This window comes from Drosophila rhopaloa, unplaced genomic scaffold (assembly GCF_018152115.1).
Source record: "Drosophila rhopaloa isolate 14029-0021.01 unplaced genomic scaffold, ASM1815211v1 contig_115, whole genome shotgun sequence".
Lineage (NCBI taxonomy): Eukaryota > Metazoa > Arthropoda > Insecta > Diptera > Drosophilidae > Drosophila > Drosophila rhopaloa.
In genome coordinates this window covers 7,666,276-7,690,777 of record NW_025334990.1, presented here as the reverse complement: position 1 = coordinate 7,690,777, position 24,502 = coordinate 7,666,276, and the positions used below count along the sequence as shown (strand labels likewise).

The 24,502-nt window shown below is 39.0% G+C and overlaps 6 protein-coding genes across 6 annotated transcripts; 4 read left to right on the top strand and 2 right to left on the bottom strand.

Moving 5' to 3' along the window:
* Nucleotides 1-178: 178 nt before the first annotated feature.
* LOC108051308 (glutathione S-transferase E14) lies at nucleotides 179-1,710 on the top strand. The gene is made up of 4 exons (XM_017133366.2): nucleotides 179-371; nucleotides 553-753; nucleotides 814-936; nucleotides 1,029-1,710. Exons 1-4 carry the CDS (start codon nucleotides 222-224, stop codon nucleotides 1,260-1,262), a joined length of 708 nt encoding a protein of 235 aa, XP_016988855.1. The 5' UTR covers nucleotides 179-221; the 3' UTR covers nucleotides 1,263-1,710.
* Nucleotides 1,711-9,098: 7,388 nt separating this feature from the next.
* Nucleotides 9,099-10,205, top strand: LOC108051305 (muscle-specific protein 20). Its single transcript, XM_017133362.2, has 3 exons — nucleotides 9,099-9,225; nucleotides 9,366-9,698; nucleotides 9,767-10,205. The coding sequence occupies exons 1-3, from the start codon at nucleotides 9,196-9,198 to the stop codon at nucleotides 9,956-9,958; spliced, it is 555 nt and encodes a 184-aa protein (XP_016988851.1). The 5' UTR covers nucleotides 9,099-9,195; the 3' UTR covers nucleotides 9,959-10,205.
* A 1,058-nt stretch (nucleotides 10,206-11,263) lies between these two features.
* On the bottom strand, nucleotides 11,264-13,963 carry LOC108051306. Its single transcript, XM_017133363.2, has 3 exons — nucleotides 12,262-13,963; nucleotides 11,762-11,858; nucleotides 11,264-11,698 (listed from the first exon to the last, which is right to left on the bottom strand). The coding sequence occupies exons 1-3, from the start codon at nucleotides 13,792-13,794 to the stop codon at nucleotides 11,298-11,300; spliced, it is 2,031 nt and encodes a 676-aa protein (XP_016988852.2). The 5' UTR covers nucleotides 13,795-13,963; the 3' UTR covers nucleotides 11,264-11,297.
* Nucleotides 13,964-14,450: 487 nt separating this feature from the next.
* Nucleotides 14,451-17,257, bottom strand: LOC108051307. Its single transcript, XM_017133365.2, has 3 exons — nucleotides 15,344-17,257; nucleotides 14,932-15,028; nucleotides 14,451-14,875 (listed from the first exon to the last, which is right to left on the bottom strand). The coding sequence occupies exons 1-3, from the start codon at nucleotides 17,132-17,134 to the stop codon at nucleotides 14,502-14,504; spliced, it is 2,262 nt and encodes a 753-aa protein (XP_016988854.2). The 5' UTR covers nucleotides 17,135-17,257; the 3' UTR covers nucleotides 14,451-14,501.
* Nucleotides 17,258-20,475: 3,218 nt separating this feature from the next.
* LOC108051340 lies at nucleotides 20,476-21,173 on the top strand. The gene has a single exon (XM_017133429.2). It carries the CDS (start codon nucleotides 20,577-20,579, stop codon nucleotides 21,123-21,125), a length of 549 nt encoding a protein of 182 aa, XP_016988918.2. The 5' UTR covers nucleotides 20,476-20,576; the 3' UTR covers nucleotides 21,126-21,173.
* A 2,668-nt stretch (nucleotides 21,174-23,841) lies between these two features.
* On the top strand, nucleotides 23,842-24,442 carry LOC108051309. Its single transcript, XM_017133367.2, has one exon. It carries the CDS (start codon nucleotides 23,933-23,935, stop codon nucleotides 24,377-24,379), a length of 447 nt encoding a protein of 148 aa, XP_016988856.2. The 5' UTR covers nucleotides 23,842-23,932; the 3' UTR covers nucleotides 24,380-24,442.
* The last annotated feature ends 60 nt before the right edge of the window (nucleotides 24,443-24,502 follow it).

The window sequence follows — 24,502 nt, the reverse complement described above, 5'->3', positions numbered from 1 at the left end:
ATTCCATCCATAATTAAGTTCTTTTATATCCAAATAAGTAGGAGCGAAATTTTAAGTACTAAGATTGTAATTATTAAAAGTAATTTCTCAAAATTGTTAATTATTGTATTTTTATAGTGGGGGACCCTGAACTGTTTCAACACAGCAACTGCAATCCCATTTAGTTGCTGATCGGCTTTCAAGGCGTTCGTTTGTCTGTTTTTCTACCTGATATTTCCGATATGTCTCAACCTAAGCCGATTTTGTACTACGACGATCGCAGTCCGCCGGTGCGCAGTTGTCTTATGCTAATTAAGCTGCTGGATATCGATGTGGAGCTACGGTTTGTGGATCTCTTTAAAGGCGAGCAATTCAAGAAAGACTTTCTGGAGGTAAGGGAGGCAAATTTATTCAGTGATAATTCATTTATATTCTTTGCTTAACAAAGTAATCTTAACTAATTAAAATGTATTGTAAGTTTTAGTCTGCTAATATTTTAAAAATATTAAATATTAGTTTTTGTGTAGATAAATTCGGAATCTATTAAAAATTTAAATTTATACAATTTTTCAGTTAAATCCCCTGCACAGTGTTCCCACATTGGTGCATGGTGATCTGGTTCTGACCGATAGCCATGCTATACTTATTCACCTGGCGGAAAAGTTCGACGAGAGTGGAAATCTGTGGCCTCAGGAGCACGAAGAACGTATGAAAGTCATGAACCTCCTGCTCTTCGAGTGCTCCTTTCTCTTCCGACGTGACAGTGATTTCATGGTTGGTTTTCCCTTACTTACTTGCACTACTTAGTTTTAATTGCTTCTATATGTTGCACAGTCGGCAATTGTCCGCCAGGGATTTGACCAAGTGGACGTGGCGCACCACGAACGCAAGCTGACCGAGGCATATGTCATCATGGAGCGCTACCTGGAAAGTAGCGATTTCATGGCCGGACGACAGGTAACAAACCACCTCATCTGATTGCGATTCCCTGTCGTTGTGGCCGCGGTTCAATTGAGTTTAGAATTTCACCTTTGTTGCTGCGGTTTCAGCTGACGCTCGCCGACTTATCCATCGTGACCACATTGAGCACCGTCAGTCTCATGTTTCCCCTGGCGCAGTTCCCACGTCTGCGGCGCTGGTTCACCGCGATGCAGCAGCTGGATGCCTACGAGGCCAACTGCGGCGGATTGGAGAAGCTGCGCGGAACGATGGAGAGCGTCGGGGGCTTCCAGTTCCCATCCTCCTCTTCCGCCTCCTCCGCCGAGGATGTGGAACAGCTCTAGATAGTTATTAAAATGGCGTGTTTAATTTGGCTTTGGCCTGGAGTATAATTTCATGTTTGCTTTGCAGGTGAAGGTTCAAGGTATATGTGAAATCTCTCTAAATAGATGGGAAAGTATACATAATAACTCAAATTTCCATATTTTCTTATCATTCCATAACAGCACTTTAATATACATATGTAGTTGCTCATAACTTGAATCTTTATTAAACTTTTTTTAGAAAACATAGTAAATATTTGTTTAAAATTAAGTAATAAAAAATGCTTTTTAAAAAATTGTAAACATTTTATTTCTGACACACAAAATGCATTTAATGAACTAATTAAAAATGTGAATCAAATTGATTTTGAGCTATAAACTACATATATGCATCCAGATGTGAAATTTTTGTTAGAATTTTGTATTGCTTTCTAGAAAATAAACAAATAAAATCTCATTATAGCCCGAATTTTTAAAGCATTTTGCATTCAACAAATTACAAAAATTGGGTTAGTAAGAAAAAAATAAGTAATTTATGTTACACCAAAAATGTATACTAATAAAGGTATTAATTTAAAGATAAAGTTGTTTGGAAAGAAATATTTAAAAGCTAAAGAGTTGGACTTATTCATGTTGTTAAACAAAGTAAATCAAATGGTCTGCTATTGATGTTCAAAAGATAATAAAATCGTAATTTTTCCAACTTTGAGGTCCTATATCTCAAAACGCGGAAGAGATCTGATTTGGAATTTGGGAACGAAAATCTATTAAGACAGTATAAATTCATTAAAGAATAAAGTAAAGTTCACATTTTTTATACCCATTGTTACTTACCAAAAATATAAAGTTCATAAAATGTAAAGTATATGTTGGTTTCGACACACTTATTGAATTATTTTTTCATCTTTTTAAAACGACTCAGGGGAACGAGTATGTAAATAGCCACCCCCTTAACCCTTTTTATAATTCCTCGAATTTGGTATAATTATGGGTGCAGGAAATCCCTTTCCAGTTCAAAATGATGTTTGCTCCGCAGGAGGGAAATACATGTGTATTACCGCCGATTTCAAAGCAATTTAGCGGTTGGCCGCGAAAATTTACCAACTCATTAACATATACGCGCTTGACCCCTGTTTACTCACCAAACGTTGGCTAATATTTGCCTGCTCCGAACGTTTGTGTCCTAATGACAGCTTGTCAGGCCTAATAGCCGTATCGAGTGCCCTCCAGTTGAGCGGGGTAATCCTCTTTGAGGGCCAGCCACTAATTGCTCCGGCCCATCCTCGAGGAGCAAGTATGTAACTCAATGTCCTGGTCAGCCAACTCGAACAAAGTTTAACGCACGCATCGCGCTCCCCATCCGCACCCAGCTTTTCCTCTTGGGGACTACGTGCACCTGGTCCTTTCATCGGATCCCTGCTCCTTCGACCCGACTTCTCAACTGCCAACTGTCAGCGAAAAGTGCAGCCATTGCTATTGCTTTTTGTGGACGCCGTGCCGCAGCAGCAACATCTTCCCGAGGCACGCGGCAAACTTTGCGCTCTGCAAGTTTTTCAATTTTACCCGGCGTTGTCTCAACATTTATCTGCCCTTCGCGCTGTCAGTGCTTGTACAGAGATTTTTTTGTCACGGTGGCCGGGATGTTTTAGCTTTCTGTCAACGGTCATCCAACAGACCATCCGGGGTCCCAGATACACAAAACTGAATTATTTTACTTAAGTTTCATGGTACCCTTCTGCCGGAGGGATGAGCAACTTTGTCATGGGATTTGCATCAATTTGCAATTTTATGTGGGACCGCAAGTCGCAAATAAAATGTTGCATAAGCTGGAGAATCCCAGGAATCTGAACAGATTTTAAAGGCTTTATTTGGTCGACTAAAGGATTTTTCTTAAGAGACAAATAGATATATTTAAGGTTTTAATACCTGTCAGCCCTAATCGTTTGATATGAATTTATAAATTGAAAATATGTCCGTCATATATTTTAAACATAAAGTATATAATTTTACTTTTTAATTTCCTTTATTCGGAAAATGCAATTTATTTTACATAGAGAGTTGAAACCTGTATGCAAATTTGAACTATTTAAGAACCTCGTATTTATACGGTCTTTTGAGATAAAATCTTGCACTGCATACATTGAAAAGCACTACAAAAAATGTAATTCAACTAAAGAATTTTGTATAATGGCCGAATCTTAAGAGCATTAACTGCGTCGACACTGAATATTTAACATTTTTTCTACCAATTTTTTGTGTGTATTTGCATGTTGCTATGAATTCGATTAAAGGCCACGTTGTCCCATATACATATACATCCGACTTTATTTATGGGCAATTCCAGCGCTTGACGATGATGATGCAATGCCACCCACTGGGAAATGTCCCAGACCAGCGGAATCGAATTGATATTTAAAAGCAAATATATTGCACATACCGCGCGGGAAGGCAATTTAATTTAAATCATTATTATTGTTGTTGTTATGATGCTAAATAAATAATTAAAACTGAACAGGCTAGGACTTTTCAACCTGCATAAATTAGGCACAGTAAACACAGATAAAAAACCAATGGGAAAACAAGTTAACTTTTTTCCTATAAACACGCAATCATTTCTGTTTTTCAACAAACATGGAAAAAAAAACTTAATGTGAAACATAAATATTGTCCATGATGTAGAAAAATATACATAATTAAAGAGATAATAAGGAAAGACATTGGAAAATTATAACATTAAATAGATAAGATAAGATGAGTTCATATTTAAACTAATAATATGGGTTGAGTATGAACATGGGCAAATTTGTAATTAAAAACTATGTCATTGTAATTAAAACCGAAATTGTTTGGGGCCTTTGAATAGAAAAAAGTAATTACCCTATTTATAATACAGAAATCTCTGCTTCTGTTATCTCTTATTAGATACCCTAAATTTTCTCACATTTCCTGGCTAGCGGAGTCACCATAATTAGGCGCATAATGGCTTCAAATTAGCATAGCTGTTGAAAATTGGAGCCCAGTCATGAGGGAACCCTAATGCGGCACACATTGCCAGTTACAAATCGAGTTATGGATGACAGACGACAACTTTTGTTCGAAACTTTTTTTTTTTTGGAATGATGGTAGGGGGGTCCAGAACTCCTTGAGCCTAATGCCGTCGAATACTTTGTGCAAATTGATTTAGTGAAAATGCTGCTTTGAAGTCAGCCTTCAGCGACTGCCAGTCAATTTGCCGAAATGGAAAGTTTTGCGATGCGGAGGAGTGGCATAAACCTCATTACACGCTCCTAGTAAGTAGCCTAGCAGCCGGCTTTAAAGTGTTAGCCAGGAAATTCAATTAGGCCAGGCCATTTTATGGTAACAATTCACCATTCGAAGCATTCAGAGTCCAGGAGTCAGCGGTGCGTGATGCTGAAATATTGACAAAGTTTTCGCATTCGCCATTTGGTACAAGCGATTTCGGGCTTAGCTCTTCGATTATTACTTGGGCCAATATTTGCCGATTTTATTTCGGGTCAGACATTTCGTCTGTTGGCCACAAATTGGAAAGCAGTCACAGTTGAATTATTGATTAAAACGGCTGGCTGCCGACTCTCCAAATCCACAACCATTTCTAGCTTTTACTTTTGGCGCACAACTAACCGCCTTCGCACATATAAATTTCTATTATATTATTTTCACCTTCCATATTCTCGGCCAGCTGGCGAAGTAGACCTTTTTGTTGTGGTTAAGTGCTCGGCATCTTGGTTGCGGTCCTGCTGAATTTCTAATTAACCTTTTTTCGGTTTTTCGGGGCGGAGGCTGGACCACACCCACAGCGCCAGTATCATTTATCTGAGGCACTCGTCTTAAGATTTCCCAAAGACCGTTCGGTTGAATGATATTGGGTGAAAGCCAAACAGAAACCAAGAGAACAGACCGAACAAACATCTGACAACCAATAAACAAAAAAGTTCAAAAGATTCCGTATCGCAATAATTGCTGGAGCAAGTTGGGAACAAAAGAAAATCTTGATTTGAAATAGATTTAGAAATACTCTTGGGAGTTTAATAAAAACGTTATTAACTCTGAAGTATTATAAGGGATAATATATATTTTTTCATCCAAAATATAACAAAAACCAAAAGAAATTTGATCAAATTTAACATCTAACACTGTCTTGTCTATTTGTATTTTAGTGATTTTTTGCTAGGTTCAAATTTAATTTTATTAGATTTAAGGTGTCATATACGTTGACAAAAAACAATAAAACATAAAAATTAAGTAATTTTATATTTTCAATCTAAAAAAACGCTCAATTTAAGATTAGTTGGGAATACTTAAAAGTATCCATATTCGAATTATTAAATTGTAATTATTAAACTGTAATTGGAACATTTTTTCGACGTTCAAAATAATTTTTTTACTTGTTACGATTTAAGACAAAGATGTAAAAGTCACAATGATTCTCCTGTAAAAAGTGTATGAAAACAATAAAGTCAATAATAAAATGCAAATTAAATGCAAAGGTTAGCCAAAAGTCGCGCCAAAAGCTCTTTACAGTTTGTGTTTTGGTTTTTTTCGGTTGAATTGTCAGGAATACAGTATTAGCAAAAGGTAAAATCTATATATTTCAAAGAATATTTTCTGCCAACATTGTGCGAAGCATATTTCTTCGACGACAATGTGCAAATGCGAAATTTATTTAATTGCTTTTGTCGCAAGGAGCGGAAAAATGTCTAGAGAAATTATGGGAAACTTATAAATAACTATTCTATGCCATGACCGCGGCGAATCGAGTGTTTATTTTTGTTAGCAAAATGACGACATTGGGCATGATTTTCCAATTAAATGCTGAGCTTAAATAAATAATGTGTCTATTCTTAGCCGGCCAACTCATTGCCAATGGGGCACGAATCTGTATCTGTATCAGTGTCTGTTCGAATCGATGCTGTTTGTTTGCTTTTTGTTTATAAATGAAATTGCAGTCTGCAAACTGGAGCGCTTGACTCAATTTCCGTTTCCGCCCAGCTTCACTGTAAGCCAGCGGAAGCGGCACAAATGCCAGCAAGTGGTTGCTGCCCCAAGGGCGGGATCCTTTCCCCAACGACCTAATTTTCGCTCGACTTCATTTCGGATATGCGTTGCCATTTTTGGGCCATTGTACGCTGGCCATTTGGCCTTTGTGGAGTTTTTATGCTGATTTATGGGAAAATAATCCTGGCTAACTTGGCGCCTGGAAAATGGTTTCCCGCCAGGATGTTTCCACCCTCGCATCTAATTTTCCTGGACAAACATGTGTGTGTCCTCTGTGCAATTTGGCCAAAACGATGCTGGCTGATGATGAGGATGCATGGGGGACGGACCCAAGGGTCTGGATAAACATTTAATCAGGCGTTTGTTTGAATTGCAATTCAACTGGACGCTCTGCTTTCGAAATTCTCGAGTGTTCCCTTATGTCGTAATTGAATTTGATTCTTTCACTTACAACTCGACGTTTTGGCCCGCCCCCAGCAAATGCAATTACAATAATTTAATTGCCATGAAAAATGGCCGGCACATCTGGGGGGCATTAATTAAATTTTTGTGAAGACAATAGTCAAAACCCAGCCTTCGGCAAATTTAATTCACTTAAATGGCAGCAACTGCGGCTTTCTCCAATCCGCCGAGTATTTGTTAATTAAAAGAAATGAGACAAGTGGTCCGTCGAAGTGCCGCGGGCCAAGGAGGCGGTAAAAATAAACGAACACGCCATCTGTTTTGGGCGAGAGAAAAAGCAAGAAAAGCCTGGAAAATCTCAACTATTTCGGTTCCACCTGTTCGGGATTGAGAATATAGAAATAGTTGCGTTACCCAGAGCACAAATTCGTCGGGCCTTTTACGTGTATGTCGGGGATTTTCCGAGTGTTATCGAAATAGTATCCGCTCTAGCAGAATGATTTTCCCCCACCCGAAATAGATGTTGCTGTCCGATTTGTTTTGTTTGGTTTTTCTCCGACTTACTTTAATAAAATATTCATTTTTATTTTGCCGGGTGACACGAACTTTGGCACTTGCAAGACGCCTTGACTTGTCCTCCTCAATTTATTGCCCTCTTGTTCTGATTGTTTGGGTGTCTTTTGGCGTTGATATCTGTCTCTAACAAAGTGTTTTTCAATAACACAAGGCGCATAATTCAAGTTAATTGCCTGCTCATAAAATAATCGCTGGCCTTGTGTTTTTGAATGCTTGTAAATGGTTCGCAGTCTTGCTGCGTTGACTGGTAATCTGAATTTATACGCATTAACAGATTATAATTGCAATTTATTGCTTATTTTATGGGTTAAATGTAGAGGGGTAATATATATATTTTTTATGATGTATTATGAAAGTAAGCTGCAATTAATCAGTTCATTAATTCTTTACTTTCATAATAATTTAATTTAATCATTTTATATTCATAATTAAGTGGTGGCTAAGTTTTTTTGCGAATTATATAATTAAGTGTTTAAAGCTATTTAATCGAAAATGAAGTAGTGGCGCTACAGAAATAATATTGTTACAAACGCAATTAATATTAGCTTGTTGGCAATAATAGTTAAGGCCAATATAGTTAATAGCTAAAGGGAATTCCTTCTTATCAAATTTAAAAAATTTTTTAAAACTCAACTTTATTAAACAAGAAAGTTACGTAATCCTAGACGTTCAGAAACATATTTAATAATATTTTGCTTACTTAAAAAAGGAACAAATATAAAAGGTCAAAGAGCGTCCTTCAACGTTGAGTAACGTTAACTGCATTTTCATTTGAAAAACAAAAAAAAAGTTGTGGTTACTTTTTTGCCATCTAGAACAAAGTTTTATTCGGCAAAGTTTTTTTTTCCCGAATTCCATTTAATCATGCTGTTTGCTACCAAAACTTTTCTAACTATTCTTGCCGTCAGGATATAAATAATTGAGATGAAGTCCAAAGAGCTGAGATGTGGAATAAACGTTCAACGACCTGTATTTAGCCTAGTCGTTGAATCTAATCCATTATTAAAAATCTTCGCACAAGGCCAGACATGCTGTTCTGGATCCTAACATGACTTGTTGATACCCTCTAAAATGTTTTATTTTAATTTCACATTAATCAGCTTTAAAATATATCCTTTTAGTTTTAGTTTTTTTATTTATTAATTTTACTTTTATCAACATTGAGGAAACATTTACAAAATAATTAAAAGGAAAGTTTTTCATTTCATTTCATTTGGTACATTTCAGTGCTTAATAATCCAGTTATGATACGATTTCCGAAAAATTACGTTGATGTAAGTATAAACATTTTTGTAATGACCTTTATATTTGTTTTCCAGCAAAATAATAGAAAAGAAATATCGAAATGGTTATTATTTTTGAGGATGCTTCATTTCCATGGTATTTCTGGAGGATGTGTCTTTCGATGGGAACCAATTTGTTGCCAATTTTAATTATGATCCAATGCAGGCCGATGGAAATTACGAGCAACGAATGCACGCGCCAGAAAATGACAGCAGCAGGACAGCAAGCTTGTTGGCCTGGTCAAGTCCGAAAAATGCGGTTAACATGCAAATGAGCAGCGCATTTCGAAGAGCACCATGTACACACACACACACACACTCACACACACTTTCCATCGATTGGTCATGTGTGAAAATTATTAGGCATTCGTTGATGGTGATGCTTTGGATTTTTCCTTTTGCTCGGCCGATGAAGATCTAAAATTATAACGCACGACTCATGCGAGGGAGGCGGGCAAAGTCGGCGCTTCGAATATATAGAACGCCCACGCCCAGCAATTTCACACACTCGACTCCGAATTCGGATATATTTTTGGAAAATTCTTGAACGAATCTGTCGGAAAACGCTCTCTCGCGCTTTAAAAGCCGCATACGCCCCGTTGGCCGGCATCAGTGTTAGCTTGTCAGAGCTTTAGTGAAGATCCCACAGAACCCAAAACCAAAACCAAAAATCAAACATGTCTCTTGAGCGTGCCGTTCGTGCCAAGGTGAATACTTAAGCAGTGAAATTAGAAAGAAAGATCCTTAAAAAAATCTATAAAAAAAGTGAAAAAATGTGAAAGTTTTAGAGGATATTTGTGAATTTTAGTGCCTAAAGTTTTGTTTTGTTTTTATTTAATCCACCCAGATTGCCGGCAAGCGCAATCCCGAGATGGACAAGGAGGCCCAGGAATGGGTTGAGGCCATCATCAACGAGAAGTTCCCCGCCGGCCAGTCCTACGAGGATGTGCTCAAGGACGGTCAGGTGCTGTGCAAGCTGATCAACGTCCTGTCCCCCAACTCGGTGGCCAAGGTCAACTCCTCGGGCGGCCAGTTCAAGTTCATGGAGAACATCAACAACTTCCAGAAGGCCCTGAAGGAGTACGGTGTGCCCGATATTGATGTCTTCCAGACCGTCGATCTGTACGAGAAGAAGGATATTGCCAATGTGACCAACACCATCTTCGCTTTGGGCCGTGCCGTAAGTTTTGGATTTTATCAAGTAGTTTTTTGAACCCCTTCTGACCAATGGTTTTGGAACCATTGCAGACCTACAAGCACGCCGACTTCAAGGGTCCCTTCCTGGGCCCCAAGCCCGCCGATGAGTGCAAGCGCGACTTCACCGACGAGCAGCTGAAGGCTGGACAGACCATCGTGGGTCTGCAGGCCGGTTCCAACAAGGGAGCCACCCAGGCTGGCCAGAACCTCGGCGCTGGCCGCAAGATCCTGCTCGGCAAGTAAGCGCCAGGATGTCCAAAACACTTTTCTACACAACATATTATAAGTGAACACACACACGCATAACCATATATATTTTGTATGATGAAACATGAACACAAAGATATTCCTCACCAATGAAAAAACTCAACACAACAAAACACTCACACAAACAACACATTAAAGCAACGCAAAGGCTTGTCGCCTTAAATTAAGTATACGCCTAAGTTAATCTATTTATGAGTACAATAAAGTAATTCAAAAAATCCCAGTTTTCGACTTTCCGATCACCTTTATAACCTTGAGCTCTCTACGTTCTTGCTGTTGTTTTTTGTGTGGGTGTAGAGACTTTATTTATCTGTCTATGGTGCGTTCTAAAAATGACTTTTATACGTATAGATGGTACATATATATCATCGTATCAACGTTATAAGCCAAACGTAAACACACTCCGATGAGTGTGTGCGATGTGAAAAATTCCGCTGAAGCGTGTCGAGGTCAGAGCATCAGCGATGGGCAGAGTTAACATCAAGATGGGCCTGTATAGATGGTCTATATGTAAGGATTGGAATTCGCCCGAGGCGAATGCCGAAACTCACCTGTCGAGGCGTGAAATTGTTCACTCTAAAAACACTCGGGCATCTGTGTATTGCAGGTGCAACTATGATGGTGCCAAAAATAAGAAAAGCCAGACAGCTCTTTATAATTTATTTCACGCCTTCACTTTTTTTGTTTTCTTAATTTATTATAGTCTGTCTCTGGGATCCATTGATTGCTTACTGCTTGTTATCCCCTAAAAAAAAAGCTATTATATGAAAGAATCTCGAAAATTCTTTGAGATTATAATTCGGAAAAAAATTTAATATAAAATCAATATTTTTATAGATTTATTTTTAGCAACTATTTCATATTTGCAGTCCTCAAATGAAATATTCCCTTCATTAGTAGTGGCTAATTGAAGCGTACTAAGTTCGTGCTGAAGAAAGATGATTAAGAACAAAGCGTGCCAAATTCCGAGTTCTTATTTTTAGAATTTCAAATTTTCCAACAATTGCATGAAATATTAATGAGAACAGCTAAACGATATTTCCCCTTGGTTTCTTTTTGCTCAACATATAGTAGGAGAAAATAAAAGCAGGCAAATAAATAACAAACTTGACACTGAAAACATGGGGGATATATATTTTTATAATGGTCCATTAAAAGATTTTCTGTACCGATTCAGGGTTATTATTGATGCATAAACTTCTGAGTAGGAAGCATTGAATTTTGTTCCTACCCAATTAAACCTGTTGCTTATAGTATTAAGAAATGACAAACGTTAAAAAATATTCTTGTGGAAAATGTATTTAGCTTAAAACCGTTAGGAACCATGTAGAAATAATAGACTTTTCGTTGGATGAGGCAAAAGACTTTGAAGGTGACTATCAATTGATTTCAGGGTTTCCTTTAAACTGGCGACGCTTTTTTCCTTTTCCCGAATATATGCCACAGTTCGATCATAGTCGTACATCAGTGCTGGCGTCGCCAGGATTCCACCCTGGTAGTTCAACTCATTTATCCGACCCCTGATCTTTTTGTGCTCCAGTTTTGCCCGACAAAGCTCTTTCTTCACTTCATTTTTAATATTGTTCTTCTCTATTAGTTGAACCTTGAGTTCTGCTATTCTACTTTTCAGCCCAAGCGTCTTCTCACGATGATGCTTGGTCAGGTGCAAGTCCGTGTGGTATTGGCTGCGCTGCTTGCTCAGTTCCAGGTTTCGCTCTAAATGGGTTTAAAAATAAATATATTGGTTGAATGGAGGAATGAGTATTCAACATGACAAACCTTCAATCTTCTTTTCTAGTCCGAACACTTTGGTTTGTGTCATTATAAAGTCTTTCATGCTTACGCCATCGCAAACCACCTCTATTTCTTTGATTTTCTAAGGGAAGAATTTTAGGTTTTTAATTTAGATTCCTAGATTGAGGTATACTAAGAAATAGATAAGCTGACGAATGCGAATAGGGGCAGATAAAAGGATGGTTCACCTGATTAAAAAAACTGACGGAAGTTTGCCGATAAATACGGACACAGCAGCGGACAAAATATGAGGACAAAGTAGCGGACAAAGTATCAAACAAAGTAGAAGACAAAGTAGCGGACAAAGTATCGGACAAAGTATCGAACAAAGTATCGGACAAAGTATCGGACAAAGTATCGGACAAAGTATCGGACAAAGTATCGGACAAAGTAGCGGACAGAAAACATTGAATCAAAAAGATGTAAGCTACATTCTCTTTCAACCAAATACAAAATTACTTAAGCAGCGACTGCCGGATACCTACCTCCGTTATACGGCCCAATGTGTGTTTCTGTGAGATGAGCAGTAGTCGGGTGTAGCTGATTTGGTTCCGGAAGTCGGCCATCAGCCGCAGCTCGCGGGCAACGAAACGCTTGAGGAAGTCGGTCTCGGCATCCGGACGGACCAGGAGACGCCGCACCGCCTGCTCCAGATGCTCCTCCGTGCTGACGGCGATCTGCATGGCGTGGTTGAGGTCCAACGTCGCCTTGGTCGACAGAAGGCAAAATTTCTCCTTGGCCTTGGCCACGCGCTCCAGTCCGAAGGACAGATAGGCCAGAGCATGATCGTGGCGGGTGCAGTATATCATCTCCTCCGCCTGGGGCAACTCGGCAAAAGGTCGCTTGTTCTTCATGCGGCGGTAGTAATCTACGACCCGTTCCTGCAGCTGCCTGTGACTATCTTTCACCAGGATGTGGTCATGGACGATACTCTGCAGGGCGGCGAGCAGCTTCTCCTTGTCCAGTCTCTTCCGGATGTACTCCTCGTCCCGTCGCTCAGCTGTGATCACATTTTGAATCAAGTGGGTGATGAAATCGGAAACAATCTTCTGCGTCTTTAAAATCTGAAGTTCTTCATTCTCATCGACTTCGAGCTCTGGAATGTCTTCCTGCATGTCAACTAGGAAGTCTTCGAAGTCCATGTACTTTTTGGTTTCCGGTTTCTTGGGTTCAGGCAATGGAACATCCGGTATTATACCGTCGGACATCGACTCTCGAAGTGATTTAGAACTGCTTGATCTATCTTCTATGACAGTCTGGGCATCGTTGTGCGATTCTCCTGTCTCACCCTCAAAAGATTCGGAATCAAAGCTCTTATCAGCATCACCTACGCTCAATCTCCGTGACCTGACTGATTTTTGAGACCTCGCAGTCTTCAGGTCAAACTCCGACTCTTTTTGCAGCGAAATATCGGAAAGATTGGGCACCAGCATCAGTGTTTTGACCACCGTCTGCATGGGGTTGATGCTCCGTTTTTTTCCGGTCTCCAGGACTTCTGGTTCCGTTTCTGAGGAGGATTCGATTGGAGCGTTTGAGTCTTCGACTTCATCATCCGCTGTGTTCAAAGACGTTGTGAAGGCGGCCAAGTCCGAGTGGCGGTCTATTCTTTCGTGATCACTGCCGACGTCATTATCGAGTTTGTTCCACAACAATTGCTCCTCCTCTTCCTCCTTTTCAAATCTGGACTGTTGCCTTTGAAAGTTGGCCAGCGACCTTTTTCTTTTTTCTTTCTCCAGGATCTGTCGTTCGTGCTCTGCAATTTCATTGATTTCCTGTTCCTCCTTTTCACGCTCCTTTAGACGCTCATTAACTTCCCTCAGCATCTGCAATCTTTCCTCCTTCTCAACGCTTTTCACCAGCATTTCACTGGTCTGCGAGGATTGGGTGGAAACATTGTCGTGAACGGATGCTTCATCTCCCGGAGAAGTTGGGGGAATGGCTTCAGTTACAAGTGTTTCGCGATCGACAATCTCCTGCAAGATTTCATCCTGAATCTCTGCACTTGTTTCAGTTTCCATAATGCTGGCCTAAGACACAATCAAACAGCTGAAAAGTGTGGTTTTTTCTTTCTTATTTTATACTTTTTAGGGGTTAATACCACTTTTTTGTATTTTTTAAAAATATTTTTCAGTGTTTTTGTTTTTTATTGTATTGAGTTGTGTGTGTACTTGTGTACATATGTTTTGTGAGTGAGGCATAACCCCATTGATTGACAGCCTTTTCAGGGAGCATCTAATGCTTATTCAAATTAATGCTTGTTTTCTCGTCCTCATGGTAAACTAAAAGTAGGTTCTCAACTGTGAAAGAGTTTAAAATGTTGCAGCTTAAAACTTTCCTTTAGATTTTCAAGAAAGTCGATAGATAGAACCAGTCTGAATTTTTGTAAAATTCATCAAAGGTAAATATTTTATAAGTTTATGGGAGAATATATATTATTCTAAATGTGGAACTATGTTTTTAATATTTGGACATGTTCTCCTGATAATTTTAATTTTCTTAATAATGTAAAATCATCTTATAATCTTAAAAACCAGCATATTTTTTTAAAGATTTCTCTATTTATAAGAATTTAAAGTTAAAAACAAAGATCCTGCTTAAAATAATAGATATTTGAAAGTCATTCCCCTATTTTATCTAAAAATTCGTACACATAATAATGATAGCCATTGATAAGTCATTTTGATAGATCATAGACTTTATTGAATTCCACAGATGTAAACACTTTCTATATACTTCTACCCTCTGCTTGGCTGATACGACGTGAGAGTGCCTTCATGGTCTCCTTGAGCTTGGACACGGTGTCCTGTTTCTCCTTCAGACGGAGCACGGTTTGGTCGAAGTCGTACATCAGCGATGGCATCGCCAGGATGCCGCCCTGGAAGGTCAGTTCCCTGGACTGCTGCCGCATCTTGGTGCGCTCCAGTTTCACGTCGTAGAGTTGGCTCCGCAGGATGCGCTGCTTATCGATGGCGTTCTTCAGCAGGGTCTTCTGCAGGTCAAACTTCTCAGCCAGGGCCAGAGCCTTCTCCCTGTTGTGCCGGATGAGATGCACGTCCATCAGGTACTGGGTGCGCATCCTCCTCAGTTCGAAGTTCCGTTCTAAGGCGAAACAGGAGTGACCTAATGTTCTTGGTGAGGAATTAACAAGAACATACCTTCGATTTTCTTCTGTAAAGCAAACACTTCATTTTGCACCGCTATAAAGTCCCTTATGCTCAAGGTGTCGCTCAGCGTTTCCAGTTGTGTGATTTTCTAGGGACGAGAAAGAAAAGTTGGGGCTTATTTAAAATAATATAGATAACAAACATCTGAAATTATTATCTGCTGTAGAATTCACGGTCTAAAATATTAATCTTTCTTAAATAGACTTGATTGGCAGACCGGAAAAAAGGTATCTTAAATATTTGTTTACATTATTTCCCTTTTGGCAGGGATTATAACCAAATCGGGATCGGTTTCGGTTTATACCATCTTAAAATAAAGTTTAGGCAACCTTATTATTAATTTTAAAATTTGTAAAGAATATTTAAAATGAAAAAACCGTTCTATTGAAACATTCTTACTTACTCCCAATATGTGACCCAAGGTGTGTTTTCTGGTGATCAGGAACAGCCGCGTGTCGCTGATCTCGTTCCGTTTGGTGGCCATGAGCCGCAGCTCGCGATCGACGAGGCGTCGCAGGATTTCCGAGTCCGGCCGGACCAGGTAGTGCCGGAACGTGTCCTCCAGGCGCTCCTCCGTGATGGAGGCGACGCTCTGGGCGGAGTGCAGGTCCAGGATCACGCTGTTCATCTGGATGGCGTACTTGTGCTTGGCCTTATCCACCCGATTCTTGAGGCTGTCGAGCAGGGCCAGGGCACTCATGTAGCGGGCGGAGAAGCGCTTCTCGTTTTCCGGCGAGAGGGGCTGGAATACCCGGATGTTGCGGCTGCGCTTGTGATAATCAACGAGGCGGTTGCCCACCATCTCGTTGGTGAACTTCTCATACATATATTGATCGGTGATTTTCAGCAGCTCATCCATCAGCTTCTTCTTGTCCAATTTCGCCCGAAGTGCATTGTCCTCGTTCATGAACTCCGATTTGCTGGCCGCCTCCTCAATAAGATCGTGCAGCATTTCCGGGATCACATACCTCATCTCGCGGGCGATGGCAAGAGATGGATCTTCTATTTCCAAGACATCCGTGAATCCAACCGTTGCCATGGCATTGAAATCATCCATTGTAACGCCCTTTTTTTGGTGGTCAGCCGCGGGTGGAAGTTCCGCGAAATCGGGTATGTCGGAGATAACGGAGGAGTCATCCTGATCGACAGCCGCCTCCTCCTCCTCCTGCTGCTCGTTGTCCAAATCCCCAAGCGATCCGGATTCCGAGCTGGAACTGGAGCTATAATTAGACGTAGGATCGGCGAAAAAGCCCAGATCCTTCAAGCTGTTTGTCGTGGACTTGACTTTAGACAACTGCGACGACACAACGTGCTCCTCCGATATGTCCGACAGACTGGGCACATCGAAATCCCTCAGGAAGTTGGTCTTTAGCTGAACGGAATCGGGATCTGTCGGTTTTAAGGTTCTTGTCGATATAACGCTCATGGCGGCCAAGCTCATGCCGGCCAAGCTCATGCCGGCCAAGCTCATCGTATCCTCCCAATCCTCATACTTTGGATCCTTGTAGAATATGGTTCTATCAACGGGTGCGCTTGAGTAGGCTTCTGGCGGAAATATGTCCACCATTTTTTGGGGCTTGAATTTCGTGAGTAGATCCTGTACCGACTCGTCGGAGTCATCGTTCGACTCGAACTCCAGATCGTCGGTGGTGGGTTCATCAAAGCTCACCACGACATCGTCAGGCTCATCTAGTCTCTCATCCTCCTCCTCCAGTTTATCCCTCATCTCGTCGGCATCTTCCTCTTCGAAATTAATTGGTGGTACCTGGATTTCCGAGAGTGTGAATCGAGTGGTGACCAAATTCTTTATGCGCTCCTTTCGCTCCCTTTTTATCCTCTCCTTATTTTCCTCTGGCGATAGATCTTCTGTGGCTTCCGTGTTCTCCACTTCTAGGTCAGCTGAGTGTTCGGTGGTGCCTATTTCCTGGCCCTCCTGCCAAGGCTCCAATACGGTCGATGGTTGGGGTTCCACGTGGATAATGGCTTCACTGGCCTTGGGTTGGATGGCCTCCTCCAGCTTGGGGATCTCCTCCGGCTTTGAGATCTCCTCTGGTTTTGAGATCTCCTCCGGCTTGGGGATCTCCTCCGGCCCGACCATGGGTTCGGGAGGCAGGACCACGGGGGGATCTGTCAATGCCTCGGTGGCCTCGACCACTTTCACAACTTCAGCTGTGGACTCTGCATCTTCAGCCATTATGGGAATTTGTCGGTTTATTTATTATATTACTTTTTATTCTTTAATTATTTTTTTTTTAGTTTTTTTTGGTGTTTTTTTTTTGTATGGTTTTGTGTGCATTTTATGTGTTTGTGCGTAAGAGTGTTTTGTGTGTTTTCAGGTTGCTTTTAATTGTGACAACTAACTCAAAATGCTTTTAATAATAAAAACTAAAAGGTTATGTTTGTTTTTATTTTTATTAACATAACTGTATTATTTGGCCTTATCTTATTCATCTTTTAAATAGAAAATCTATTATCAATTTTTTTTCGCACTAAAAGTTGCTTAAAAAGTGCTTATAAATATAGTTGCATACTTTTAGGCTTTCAATAAAAGGTAGCGTTTCTTGTTTGTTTGATATTAAATAGCCAATCTTAAAAATAGAAAAGGTTGAACAAAACATAAAGTGTATTCAACTTTTTTCTATCATATTTACTTAAAAGGGAAAAAAATTAATCAAAACAGATTTCAAAAAAAGTCAAATTGTAGGTACTTGCACAAGTTATGAAGTATAAATGTAAAAAAAAATTAAAATAAATTCCAATATCTGAGCTTGTTAAGGGTTGAAAATTACTTTTGACCCCCGCACTTTATGTATACATATAAAAAATATACAAAATTCAAGATTCATGAAGTTAAACCCTAATTAAGCTAATATAAATCTTAAAACAATGAAAAACAATATTTAAACAAAATAAAGTCGGTCGAAAGCCATAGTAGCTATGGCCGCTAGCCCCCGATGTAACATTAGTTTAGAACTTTAAGCTTACAGTTTGTAAATAAATAAATAAATATTTCAATATTTTGCAGTATTTTTGTTAAGGTCCTTGTCCTTAAAATTTAAATTTACGAGCGAGCTTAGCTTGATTTAAAGCTCCGATTTTTAGCACCATCTGGGGTCCAATTGGAGGTCCTAAGTAAATCTTGCGACGGCTTTAAAGTTGATTGATCGTTTCCCATTGTGTGCGTGTGCTTTTTTTATTCTGTTCGAGTGCGGTAAACTTTATGACATTGATAAATTTTTAATAAATATGACAAAATGTTGGTGCTTTAATTCACTTCATCCAGCCGCGCTTTTTGGGCAGCACCAGGTGCTGGGCGATTTACATAAAAATGCTGCAGTGCTGGAGATTGTAATTTGCATAGGAAGCACTGCAGCACTTGGAATGGATTTCAGGTCTTAATACTTTCCGTTTGATTGTCTTTCTGGCGTGGAAATTGATTCAGCAAAATGCCAAATGGTTTTAAATTATGCATGAGCCTGCGACTTTATTCCCCAAACCCGCCGGTTGCCTTTGATGTTCGGAGGACATCTGGGAATCATATTCAATAAGCCGTATCCGACGTGGAGGCCAAGGAACTTTTTTATGACAGGCGCAATGGGCCAATCCCCTTTGATGGCTGTTAAATAAATTTGTTTTCGAAGCCGTTTAAGCCATTGCCACGCCTTCAGGTGAATGATAGCCAAACTTCTGATGGACCTTTAATAGCTGGGTAAATACCGGCGACACAATAATTGCTCCTGGACATTCGTCAGTGGGCACATGTGGCTTCCAAGAGGTCTTAATTCCAAGTCACCTCACGTCTTGAACGAAACCAGGGGAATCCTTTTCCTATTTATCATTCCGTCAGAAACTTTTTCATGAATCCTTTTTTGCTCCTCTGTTTGTCTGCATTAAGTGGCATTTTCGGCTCAGGCGGCTACAGTATCTGCCGGATACTTAAGAAAAATCTTGAACTTGACTTTCCCTTCCAACTACGCTTCAATTACGCTGCCACGTTCCGCCTAGTAAAATTGTAATTTACGAGTGTTTCTATGCACAGCGAGATAAGCAGCCGCAAAAACTGTGTCACTTAAGATATTATGGAATAAAGTTGGTGCTTTCCTAATGGAAATTCAGATATTCGCACTTCATTTTCAAAAATCAGACGACTATATAATAAGCTGCCCTAGGAATAATCGGAACATTGTTATCAAAGTCGACATAACTTGATTGGTTTTTAACATATAGGCATAAAAGTCTATATACTTATAGTCGTTTTATAGAATAATTCATATTTATACTTTTGCAGAGGGTATTCTAATTTCAGTCACTGAAATAAATGTATATATTATATTAAATTATAAATATATATATTATAAATGTATATATATATAGTATTGATCAACATCATCAGGCGAGTTGATTTTGTCCGTTTCTAAGCAAACCAGTCCCCAGTTTTAAAGCTATAAACTATTAACTACAAGTCATAACTTTGGAAAAACTCTTCTTTCTATTGCAGTTAGTGTTTAAGTCGAATCTGGCCGGAAATCGAAATCGAAAAATATAATATACAATTTTTTTAAGAGCTAAGAGTATATGTTTGCTTCTTTACTGGATGTTAGAGCTACATGTAAGGGCATATAAACTGTCAGAAGTTAGCTTCCTGTCTTGTTTTTAACTTGTGCATTTAATATATTTTCGTAATCAGTATTTTTATTGATTCGTTGAAACAACTAAATATATTTCTAAATAACAAAATGACTAACTGTTTACTGATTAAAATCATTGTTTGTGTTTTGTTTATTAAAACCATAAAGCTAAAACAGAACTGTTATCACCAATAAATTGTTAAACATACTTGCTAAGGCAGTGCAACACTGTAAACTAAAGTTACATTTTTGTTTTTAAATGTTACCATCCAAACCAATTAAAATATAGTTTGATTTCTCAAAACTGAAGTTACACTTCAAAAGCCTATAAATGGTTGGCATCTTGATGCCACATAAAATTTAAATTTTCAAATAATTCGAACTTAAATGGTTTTTTTTAGTGTATTTTATTTATGTTAAAAATATATTTACAATTTCTTTTCTATTCTTCCTGACTCTGAAAGTACATATATACTTATTAATGAGTCTAGTCATGGGTTTTTTTTTACTGTGCAACGTGCGCGCACACTTAAACATTTTTGCGCTTGTTTTTGGAAAGCCTCAATAATTACGAATTGCGCGTCGGATCTGATCTTTGGTGATCCGCGGGCTTATCAGCCTGCTTTGCTTGGGCGGCTCAATAGTGCATCGCTTCCCACAGCCTCTCAATTTGTTGACATGAATTATGCAAGTCAAGTCTGGAATGCTGAACTCGCAATTGGCACAAACTCGGAAATTGCGCAGCGCTGCGGAAACCGAGAGAGAGTGTTATGTGCAATCTATATGCCAAATGTACGTTTATACAGCATTTGATTGAAGCTTTAATTATATTTGCGCCCGTAATCACAAAATCGCAGTCCACGCGCATAATAATTTTATTTAAGGTTTCCTGGATTTCTTTGCCGCCGGTTAGATTCAGTTTGGAATAGTCAGTCTTGGCGCAAAGTGTGCCTAGAGGATCACAGAAATATATAAAGCTAACAAGGATACAACAAGGATACTAGAACGATGCAGCGATCGGTGTTGCTCCTGCTAGTTTCGTCCCTTCTGTTGTGTGCGGCAATGGCGATGCCCGCGAGTGTGGAGAAGGCCGAGGATGACTGGCTGGACGAAGTGCTGCCGGGTGGCGCGGACAGCGAGGAGCTGCAGGACCTGGACATCAGCACCGGAAACCACATCAAGAAGCGGTCTGCCAAGGACGCCAGCAGCTCCTCCGAGGAGCACAAGGACAAGGCTAAGGACAAGGCGAATAGCTCCGGGGATTCCTCTTCCGAGGAGAAGTCAACAACCACCACCGAGATTCCTGCCAGAAAACGACGGGAAATTTTATCTAGAAGAAGGCGTGAGGTTAACGCAGACGACCAGTTGACGGAGCAGAAATCCAGCGATGAGCCGGAACTGGATGACCAGGCCGAGAAGGAGCTGGATGAGACTTTGGAAAACACCAGCATCGAGGACTATGCCCAGGGCTGTGAGGTCTCGGATGTTGTCAGCGTCAAGGAGGCCAATGAGGTTAATGAGGCCAATGAGGCCAATGAGGCCACCTACGCCGAATGATTTCTATAACACCTAATGATTAACAATAAACATGATGAAAACCTTAAATAGACACAGCTACTTAATAATTTCTGTACTGTAGGTTGGGGCGCATGGCATTAATGTGAACACATGATGCAAAAAAACAAATATGTATAAATTAAAAAACAACTTTCTTGAGATGACAATATATGTACAACGTTAATATTTTTTTAGATTATCTTGAGCTGAAATAAGTGTCGTCGGGGTATTATAAATTGTTGCGGCTTCGTGTTCATAATCAGTTCGAATAAGTCCATCATTCAGAGAGGTTCTTCTACGCATTAAAGCTAATAAAATGCTTCGCTCGACAGTTTTCTTCCTAATCTCAGTCTTTTTGCTAGTTTTAGCAGTTGCTGAGCGATTACTTCCGAAGGATATGATGACCGTCTCTGAAATAGGCGAATTGTGCCCGGGGCTGCAAGGTCGGCATTATAACCCATATTTAAAGGAAATTTGTGAATTATTAAGCACACGCAGTTCTATAAACATGTAATACATTTAATTTACAAAACAAGTAAATAAGTCTTATCTTTTCAACGAAAATTTAAAAACATCCCATATAAGGCTTGATCAGTCCTATTATTTCTATCAAGGCGTTAGTTTAAAAACTTTCTTAATTTAAGGTAAGTCATTAATATCGGTACTTAAACAATACTTTATGAATACTAATAACAATTAGACCCTAAAATATTTACTATTACAATGGCAGAAATTGTTAACTCAAAAATTTCTGTACTGTAGGTTGGGGCGCATGGCATTAATGTGAACACATGAACACATTGAAAAAAACAAATGTGTATGTATAAATTAAAAAACAACTTTCTTGACATGACAATATATGTACAACGTTCATATTTTTTTGTCGATTATCTTGAGCTGAAATAATTGTCGTCGGAGGATTATCAATTGTTGCGGCTTCTTGTTCATAATCAGTTCGAATAAGTCCATCATTCAGAGAGGTTCTTCTACGGATTAAAGCTAATAAAATGCTTCGCTCATCAGTTTTCTTCCTAATCTCAGTCTTTTTGCTAGTTTTAGCAGTGGCTGAGCGATTACTTCCGAAGGCTCAGATGACCGTCTCTGGAATAGACGAATTGTGCACGGTGTTGCAAGGACGGCATAATAACCCAGATTTGAAGGAAATGTGTGAATTATTAAGCACACACAGTTCTATAAACATGTAATAAATTTAATTTACAAAACAATTAAATATGTCTTATCTTTTCAACGAAAATTTAAAAACATCCCATATAAGGCATTATCTGTCCTAATTTTTCTATCAAGGCGTTAGTTTAAAAACTATACTATACTTAAACAATACTTTATGAATACTAATATATTTAAATTTCCGACAATAATTTTGTTGAATGTTTTTCCAACTTAAATTAACACTTAATGATTAACAATAAACATGATGAAATCCTAAAATAGACACAACTACCGAATAACTCTTGACTTATTCCATCTTAAGCAATTTGCGGGCTTATGAAGAGTATTTTTCTTAACCTAGTTGGTTAATTACAAATTTAAAAAGTTTTCCAACCACAGCAATTGTGAATGCTGCGGTCGAACAATTAGACCCTAAAATATTTATTATTACAAACGCAAAAATTATTATCTCAAAAATTTCTGTACTGTATGTTGGGGCGCATGGCATTAATACGAACTCATGATTCAAAAAAACAAATATGTATAAATTAAAAAACAACTTTCTTGACATGACAATATATGTACAACGTTCATATTTTTTCGATTACCTTGAGCTGAAATAAGTGTCGTCGGGGATTATAAATTGTTGCGGCTTGGTGTTCATAATCAGTTCGAATAAGTCCATCATTCGGAGAGGTTCTTCTACGCATTAAAGCTAATAAAATGCTTCGATCAACGGTTTTCCTCCTAATCACAGTCCTCTTGCTAAGTGCAGCAGTTGCAATGGGATTGTATGGATGCCCTCCATTTAGAAGGAATCGGATAAGCTTCCATGAATTTAAGGAAATGTGCTTGGAGTGGCCAGAACCGCAATTTGATAATCCAGAATTGATGAAACTTTGTGAATACATAAAGACACCCAGCACGTAAAAAGTGAAATAAATTTAATTTGCAAAACAATTATGTATGTCTTATCTTTTCAACGAAACTTTAAAAACATCCCATATAAGGCCTTATCAGTACAACTATTTCTATGGGTCAGGAGCTCAAGCCGTTAGTTTGAAAACTGTCTTAACTTAAGGTTATTCATTAATCTTGGTACTTAAACAATACTTTATGAATACTAATATATTTAAATTTCCGACAATAATTTTGTTGAATTTTTTTCCAACTTGAATTTGTATAATACAATTTTAGAAACCAAAATTAAATTCAATAATATTCAATATAGTTCTATTAGATTAAATACAATTTTTATAATACAATTTTTTAAACCAAAATTAAATTAAATAACACATTCTAATTGTATTAGCTTAACACATGATTACAATTTGAATGATACAATTAACAAATATTTACAATTACGTGCCATGTTGATGGAACTAAGGGCGTCTTTTAGGTTCAATCACAATGCAATATAGACATTGATTTCCGTTTTTGTCTGTTATCTGCCAGACTGAATAATGTTTGAGTCAATAATCGCATAATCACCTTTGAGGCGATAAAGAATTTATTGAGGTTTCTTGGACAGCCAGTACGATTGATCAGATACAGTTCGAAAAAGTCAGTCATAGTGCGAGTTACACGCAAAGGAAGGCAGTGAGATATTGTTGAAAAGGATATTACAAAAATAAGCAATGCATCGGTCTGTGTTGTTGCTCCTAATCTCGGCCTTTGTGCTGAGTGCGGCAGTGGCTCTGCCCCTAAGTCTGGAGGAATCAGAAGAGGTGGCTTCCCATTCAGACGTGGAACTGGAGCCTCTGTCTGAAAGCTTGGACACCAACGAGAAGCAGAATTTGGATAGCAGTGTCGAAGAAACTGTCCACAAGGAGCTAGCCAAGGAAGCCAGTAGTTCTGTCGAGGAGCTCAAGGACGGGGGAGCTTCATCGGAGGAGGAGAGCTCGGTGATCCCTGCCAGAAGGCGCAGATCAGTTGAACAGGAAAGGTATAGGAACTTACACGACCTTGCCTATATTTGCCCGCTGGCTGATACAACCGAATTGGAGGAAGGCGACACCTTAAATAGTAAAATCAAAATACCAGACATGTATCCAAGTTTGATTTGTAAGCCACAATTTATTTAAAGCCAACCCAAAAAAATAGAAAATAAATGTGTCTTTTAAAAACAAAATGAAATGGAAAACAAATACAACTCTTCAAATTTCTTTCCCCCGGCATTTTTACCCCTGACCCATTAGTCATCTGCG